This window comes from Chinchilla lanigera, unplaced genomic scaffold (genome assembly GCF_000276665.1).
Source record: "Chinchilla lanigera isolate Chin_1 unplaced genomic scaffold, ChiLan1.0 scaffold00004, whole genome shotgun sequence".
NCBI lineage: Eukaryota > Metazoa > Chordata > Mammalia > Rodentia > Chinchillidae > Chinchilla > Chinchilla lanigera.
Window position 1 is genome coordinate 23,673,835 of NW_004955405.1, and position 8,768 is coordinate 23,682,602.

Sequence of the window (8,768 nt, forward strand, 5' to 3'; positions counted from 1 at the left end):
TGTTTTAAGTTATAAAGATTTTATACTTACAGGGAAAATAAAAATAGAATATATTAATTTAACAAAAATCTCTTAAAATTATGTTTTTCCATTGTATAGATTTGTTTTTTGTATGCTTTTTTATTTTGTAACATATTTAAATTGTCTACTAAAATTCATTTCATTTGAACCAAATTTATCATTGTATGTCTTCATAAACATCAGTAATAATATTAATAGATGTCAATAACTTGAACTAATCTAAAATGTAATAAATATTTCCTTTATTGTTGGACTTGTACATAGCTAGTATATATAAAGGTAGCATGAATACCTTCAGGTACGTTTGTTTTTACTTTTTTGGAATACTTTCTCATTATGTATTATGAATTATAGGCATACTGACTAAAATCTATGAGTATTTGACAGTGTTGAACTATACCAGTATTTCCAAATTCCTACCTAATATGTTACACCAATTGCCAAAAGTAAATCTGGAGTTTTACTTGGTGTAAAAGGGCATTTAAATTTGCTTTAGTTTCAAAGTGGAAAGTTCTTGAATAACATGAATGGTAGACCTGGTATATGGTAGAAATACACAAGTATAATGTTGAGAATATAAGTATTAAATACACAGAACTCGTACTTTTAGATCGCAGTCATTGTGGATATTTCATAGCGATGTGGAACACTACTCTGCCAGAAGAAGATAAGCTTGGGTTATTTGTCGAGAAATGGATGCACCCTGATAATGTTAAGCGAAATAAATCAGACACGCAAGCTTAAATATCTCATGGCTTCTCTTATATGAGAAACCCAAAGGATAAATGATAAGTAAAATAAAAGATAGATAATAGAAAGTAGGGAGATAGATTTTCTCAAATGGAAAGATATTAAGAGATGAGAGGGAGGAAGGGGAGAAGCGGGGTGATAAAATGGATTGTGGTGTGTCATGCACAGGTACCAACTCCGTATAAGGAATGGAAAAATTATGTCCTGCAAACCTGTGCGAAGAAAGGAAGGGGATCAAGAGATGCATGAAGGGGAGCGAGAGGAAAGTGCAAGGGGATTAAAAAAAGAATTATGATGCATGATGTCTATGTGCCAATTCCCCACAAATGTAAGCATTATGGCTATAAACATGTACTAATAAAAACTTAAAAATTATTTATCATGCAGTGTGAAGCCCTTTATAAAAATAATGTTAATACTTCAAGTTATTAATTCATAAAATGAACTATATAATTTAATTTTGTGCATTAAATATATGAATAATCCAGGCACAGTGCTGCATAGCTATAATCCCAGCCCTCTGGGAGGCTGAGGCATGAGGATTGCAAGCTCAACGTCAGTCTGTGCAGTTTTATGACTTAGTAAGACCCTGCCTAAAAATATAAAAAATAAAATAAGAAGAATTAGGGAGGTAGCTCAGTGTGAAGCCCTTAAACTCAACTCCCAGTAGTGTAATAAATAAAAACATGTAGATATGAAGAGTATATTTCCAAATTATGTTCTACTTGGATTAAGTTCCATTGAGATGTATTATTAATGTTTTCCAAAGTTCAAAACATATTTGATTTAAACAGACACTTCCCCAAGTTGAAGTACAGATGGCCAATAACTGAAAAAATGTTCAATAGTTATTAGGGAAATGCTGATCGAAACTACACTGAGATTCCCATTTCAACTGGTCAGTATAGCTATTATGAAAACAACAACAATAAAATAACAAATTCCGGGGAGGACATGGAGAGAAAGGAACACTCTTCTATTGGTGGGAATTTAAATAGTACAGACACTATGTAAAATAGTACAGATATTTCCCCCCCCAAAGAAAAAACTGAAAATAAGCTAAATACATAGATATACTACTCCTGGCTATATATGTGAGAGAATCTATGTGGTCACACTCTAGAGATAGTTGCACACCTGTGTTTATGCCTGTACTCACAATAGCCAAGTTATGCAAACAGGCTGGATGCCCACAAACCTATAGCTGCATAAGAAAATGTGATATTTACATACAATGGTGTACTGTTCAGCTCTAAAAAAGAATGAAATTATGCCATTCACAAGAAAATGAGTAGAAATGGAATTTATGATTTTCAGCAAGATAAGTCAGACTCAAAAATAGCTGTTACATTTTCTCTCATTTATGTAATTTGGAAAAAGCAAGAAAATTACATAAACGTAGAAGGGGGACCATTAGGGTAGAAAAATGGGGCTAGAAGGAGGGCAGAAGGTCATAAAAAGGGTAACATAGATATAATCTAAGTATACTGTATACATATATGAAAAGTCACAACAAAAGCCATTCATTTGGGCAACTAGTATGTACAAAGTATAAACGTAAAAAGTAAGAATGTGCTTGTCATTATTTGATGCAGTATTTTTACATCTGGCTTCACAGAAATTCACTGACCGTATAATATTATTTAAAATGGCACGATAAGTGATCAGAAACCACTCAGTAGCATTCAGAAAATGCTAGTTAAATAAATTATTTTACTAATATAATGAAATTCCTTGTTACAACCAAATAAGACAAGGCATCGCTTTATAAACAGTATAGCACGATCTTAAGAACAAGCACATCTCAGAATAAGAAGTGTTACAAGGGAAGGCAAGATACTGGAACATCTGTATTCTAAACAGTCCTTTGTAAGAAAAAAATATGTTTATGAAAATATGCATATCTGTAAGATATATATTTATTACCTCCAGAATAATTAATAATAATAATTAACATTTGATATATCAGAATGAGGGTATTGGGTCGGTATGCCACAGGGCTAGGAGATTTACTTTACATGATGCCCATTTTTTTAAAAAGACCAATAAAATTTATAAAATAGTAAGAGACTATGTAGCCTTCAGTTAAAAAAAAGTATGCCTACAAAAGAAAACTAATAACTGAATTGTTTTTATTTGAATAATCAAGATAACCATTGAGATTTTCACTTTCTGATGTGAACTGCTTATAGAATTTAAATATTGTTATTTTCAATTTGAACAATTGGTAAAAACAAAAAATAAATCTAGTCTAACAAACTATTGTGTATTTTCTTTCATTATTAAGATACACTGATAAAGAAAATGATGTTAACTTATTCCTATGTGTTTTACTGGGCTTTACATACAATTTTTCTATAAGGACACTCATGATCATTTACAAATTGAGCAAGTGAAGTTCCCTATTACTCAAGCGATTTAGATATTTAAAATACCCAAAACTAAAAGCTTCTTTTGAAAAGTAATAGTTGTAACAAAAAGCATTCTAAATGAAAAGTTTATATGTTTTTGAATACTTTCATATTAGGGTAATTTCATTCTTGATATCAAGATAATATGTCATAAAATCAACATGTAAACTAGGATATTCTTTCACAAAATATTGGGATAAACATGTATTAATAAAAGTTTTATATTTATTTGTTGTATATTTATATGGTTATTAAATACTATTTTAGATCACGAGTTGATTTAACAATAATACAATTCAAACTGATATCCAAGTAATTTTTAATATACTTACATAACAGTTCCAGAAAGATAATATCACAAGAATTTGCGCTTATTTCATTTATTGTTTTGGATTAGATACAACTTGAAGAAGTTATATATTCTTTATATTTGTCACATAAGGCTTATTAAACTAGGCAAGATGCAAAGAAGTATCCTAATATTTTAAAATCTGTATATCAGGATTAAAAAGAGAGTCCTTGGTCACTAGAAAAACATGTTTTAAATAGAACAGTAATAGCTCTACTTTGAACAATTATAAAAGGCAGCCACAGGAATATACTCTGTCATGTATATAAGGTGTTTAAATAAATATAAAAATAAAAATTTAATGGATTAGACTAGATTGTACACACTAATAGGTCATTTTGTATATGTAAGAATAGAAAGAAAATAGATATTTATTTAGGATATTTCAGAGTTACTTTGTGTGTGTTCCTCTTCAAGGAGTTACTTTGTGTGTGTTCCAATTCTATAATCAATTCTTATAAATACAAAAGACTGAGAAAAATTTTATAAATTTATAATTAAATTAGGTTTTAAAGGTATTGTTTGATTTGTAAGTCAGTAATCCTGTGGATTAAAAATAAAATTAAAAATTGAACGCTTTACCATGATCTGAAAATTATACAGTGTACATGTGCATTGAAACATCACACAGTACCACATAATAATGTACAATTTTATTGTCAATTTTTTGAAATGACTCACATTAAAAAACAATTCTTAGAAACATTAAAATGTAGTGCCTACCCCTCAAAATTTATAAATTCCTGTTAATATTTTAAATCTGCTAAAATTCATATTTATGTACAAAATGCACAAATATCAATTAATATTTTAAGCAAAGCACAAAGATGATGCTGATCTAAAATTTAGCCATTCAATTCAAATATATGGGGAACTAAAAATGTTGGAGTGAGCAAACTCGGCAAGAAAGATAATAAAGTAATATGCTAGGAATCCCCTGAAGGAGGGGAGTGGGATCCGTATGTAAATAAATACAACCTAAAGTAGGATGTAAACGCAGAAGTAAATGAGAAGTACATCTCAAAATCTGCGGACACAGAGACAAGAGTTTAGAACTGGCTGAATTTAACAAAAAGCTTCACAGAAAAGGTGACATTTAAGCACTGTGAAAACGAGTAGCATTGCAGCGTACAGCATATGCAAAGAAAAATCAGAAATCCAAGGCAAAGACAAGCAAGGTTCCATCTGTGAAAATCCTTCTTGCTATGGAAATGAAGAACAGTCAGCTTTGGTTTTCTTCTTCTAGCTGCATATAGCTATTTCAGACTTAACTGGTCAGGTTATTTCAGAATGTAAAAATACTTCATTTTAAAGTTTCTGTAGATAGGGCTCAGGGATAGAGCTCAGAGGTAAAGGGTCTGCCTGGCAAGTGCAAGGTCATGAGTTTGTTTCCTGGTACCTCCCCAAAAAAGTTTCTATATGTAAGAAAAATACTAAATCCTTAAACAAGTCCTATATTTTAATTCATTCTCAGAAAGGAGTAGCTAGTATCTAGGCCTTGGGACATTGTATTTTAATATTTCCATTAATGTAAAAATATGTAACTCTAAATTAGAGATTAATTATATTAATCATATAATTTAATACTGTAATGCCCAAAAAGCACAAGCATATTTGAATAACTGAAGTTCAAGTAGAAAATTTTAAGCGAATTTAAAATCAATGGTCTTGCTTTCCTGTTTAATATAAAATATTTGATTGACAGACTGGATGATTTTTTTCAATGGAATGAAAACATGTTATTTCAAAGTTACTAAATTAATTTCTATCCCTAATCCATTCTTAAAAAAAAAAACACTGGAAATCAGTCTGGCACATTACATGAGAATATAGGCATTCTTCCTGTATTTTCTTACAAAACATAAGAGCATCCAAGGAGATTTCTTTCACTTTAGAAAAACAATACTGTAATTTGTTTATCATTCATAATGATCTAAATTTAATCCATAGTAGAGAACAATGAATACATCATTATCTTACCATTTTGTTTCATGATTTATTGGGCTATTAGGGACATAAACTTTAGCAAATGATTATTCAATTCCTGACTTAAAAATATAACCCATGCTAATATTGCTTACTGTTTACCATGTATTTTCATGGGATGAAAATTTCTGTTTTGATTACCAACCAACCGTAACTATGGTCTACAAAAATCTTGGTCCAAAAGAATAGAATACAGATAATCTCCAAAACTGAAAAATGGAAATTCTAAATATCTTCTCCAAGGTCATAAAAATGAGGGAGAGTGGAAAGAATGAAAAATAGATGAAGAACTTCTAAGAAAGAGTACATTAAGAATACTGAGTTATCAATAAAATTGTTAATAATTATTTTCAAATTTCAAAAAATAAGTGTAACCCTCACTAAAGTCTGAATATGAAGGTAAGAAACAAGAAATACTTAGAATCTTAACCAATGTCACATATAAAGCCTACATAAAATAATATTTATATTTACATATCTGTATTTACAAGAAAGGTGTCAGCTCAAATAAACAAAACCAAAGCATAGATTGCAGGAGTCCTAAGTTACCAGTACAGAAAAAGAATAAGATTCTTTCAAAGATGAAGGAAGAAAGGGAGAAAGGAAAGTAATGAGAAGGCGAGAGAGGCATGAACAAAGAGGAAGACAGACAGGCAAGTGGACAAAACGAAAGGTAGGATGGAAGGAAGGAGGAGAAATAAAATTTTTAATTAAAAATCAAGGAAAAGCAAATATTATCTGGCTCTAGAGTGACTGTTGTTCAAAGCAGAACCTGAATAATGCATTGAATTTCTTGTTTTTATTAGCATTCCTAGATGCTGCTAGTGTTTCTTAAAGTACAAAACTTATTGAAGCACTTTAGAGGAAGTACTAAATAGAGAATCTAAAACATAGCACACCAGAATAATTCTTTTTCCATATAAATATCCCGCCACGCATCTAGAGAAAAACTGTTAATAATGATGGCATGTAGAATGTTATTTCACCCACATAAGCAACTTTACATTTTATCACTTCACTTATGTAGATAGGGCATAGATGAATAAGACTATAACTGATTTCCTCTAACTCATGCTACACCACCAAGCTCGAACTTGCATCCAATACTGATAGGATCAAAAGATCTCAATTTCCAAGTAGCAAAAGTAGATGCATAACCCTTAAGGACTGTAGAATTTTTAAGGAGGAAAAAACATTCATAAGTAGCAGTTGGCCTTGCCTCATCTATACTTACTCTAACTCACTGCCAGGACTTGTACATGTCCCAACAGTCACCTGTCATGTGCGCATAAACAGGTAGAAGCGTTCAGGAAGAGACAGACATGATAGATTGCACAGCCTAAGTATTAACAGAACCAAGATTTGGGTTAACGCAACTACAGCACAGTATTTTACAGGTACAAAATTTCTAAGGACATAATGTTGGAGAAAAGATATAACACGTTTTACTATTACTTCTTCACATGTGTAGTTCCAATAGTTTGCAATATTGAGAATTGTTTTTAAATTTATAAAGTCATTTCCCATAGAAGCTATGAGATTATCAAATAATTCCCATTAATTAGTTCTGTGTTCTATACCAATAGACTAGTTCTGCTGCATTCCTAATAAATAATTCATTGCTTGAACCTATAATAAAGTCACACTGGAAATCTTATACCACAAAAAAACCCTCACTTCTGTTGCTTACCTACTCAATATTTTGGCATGATTTCCCTATTTTTCAGAAAGGTGTATATGAAATAATTTCACGTTAAATTACACAGAGATAGACAGCGTTAAAGCAGGTCCAAGGAAGCCATCTGCATTATGTTGCCAGCAGCACCATGTCGCCAGCTGTGATTTCTGAGTCCTGACTGTGGTTAGAGCTGATGCCAGTGTCTGAATCTGTGTCATTTGTGTACACGGTAGAGGCCCTTTGGGTAAATGGAGGCATCTCCCCACCGCTGCAGGGACCCTCAGCTTCCGTTCCTCTGTTTTCCTTTAAATGGCATTCCTCTTTTTTGTTAATGGGAAGGGCACTCAGCTCCTTGGCTAGGAGTTCGTATTCCTGTGCTTTCATCTGAAGCAGTGAGTCACTGTACTTAATCTCCTTCTGGATGCCACTCAAGTGCGAGTGGATTTTCAAACCAGCTTTCATGCTTTTCTCCAAATCGCACTTCACATTGTCTAAGCTAGGGTTTTCCAGTTCACCTGCGGCTGCCCCTTCTGGATCTTCGCTTATTCCAAAGCAAACACTTTTCACCTCTTTTTCAATTTCGGCTGAGAGTTTATCAATGAGCATTCTGTAATATTTCAGTCGCTCTTCCAACTGTACAATTCCGTCGCTTTCACTCAGGTCCTCCAGAGACTGGTTTTTCCCAGACTGCACGTCTAGTTTTTGCTCAACTTCACCGAAAGTGGACATCAAATATGCATCCTGGACGTAATTTTCTCCATTATTTTCCACACGATCCAGGTGGAACTTGGCTTCGCACTTTTCAATTTCTAGATCCAACTCTTTCATTCTCTGGACTTGCTGATGAATAGTATGGTCCTGGGAGATAATCAGATGAACTAATGTCTCCATATTGTCCCGATCATACGAAACTGTGTCCTGCTTGATTTTAGCCAGTTTCCGGAATGTTTTCCTGACAATTCTTTTTTGCTTATCCGGTGGTAATGTCTTCATATAGTTCGCTGGGCTGAGCTCCCGCAGTTTTTCTGTGTTTTCCACTAATTTGGTTTCGGCTGTCCGCCACAAGGGAACCGGGAAAAAAGCATCTGCTTTAACCAGAACAAATTGCATGTTAGGCTGCTCGTCTCCCCATGATTTCCAGAGCTTCAGGATTCGAGTCAGGGGAGGAAGAACCCGTTCTGAGCCTCTCCACTTCTCGATGATGCAGTAATCATTCGGTTTTCCCAGCAGGAATCGCTTCTCCCCGAAGGTAGCCTCGTGTTCCTCCAGCAAGGCCTGGATGACGTCAGCCGAGGTGGTGCGTTTAGTTAACCCACAGACAATCTTTTCTTCTTGGCAAACCCAGACTACAATTTCCTTCTCTTCTGCTTCCATGTCTTTAGTTGGAGATCTAAAAAGAAAACAAAGCACATTATATTTCTGTCATTACCTCTGTAACCTGAGAAAGGTGTTTTAATATTAATAACTTTTCTAGATTTTACTCTTAGTAAGAGATGAACTTTGAGGTTGTGATTACGTGAGAATCACATGACTTTATCTAAGAAGAAAAAAAGCAATGGAAAGTATTTTTTTT

The 8,768-nt window shown here is 33.0% G+C and overlaps 1 protein-coding gene across 1 annotated transcript in view; it reads right to left on the reverse strand.

Moving 5' to 3' along the window:
- Positions 1-3,484: 3,484 nt before the first annotated feature.
- The window catches only part of Rassf9 (Ras association (RalGDS/AF-6) domain family (N-terminal) member 9), a 34,224-nt gene continuing 28,940 nt past the window's right edge, over positions 3,485-8,768 (reverse strand). Inside the window, exon 2 of the mRNA XM_005374413.2 lies at positions 3,485-8,585. Within this exon, the coding sequence (XP_005374470.1) occupies positions 7,325-8,585 (1,261 nt within the window). The 3' untranslated portion in view covers positions 3,485-7,324. The remainder of the gene's footprint in view (positions 8,586-8,768) is intronic.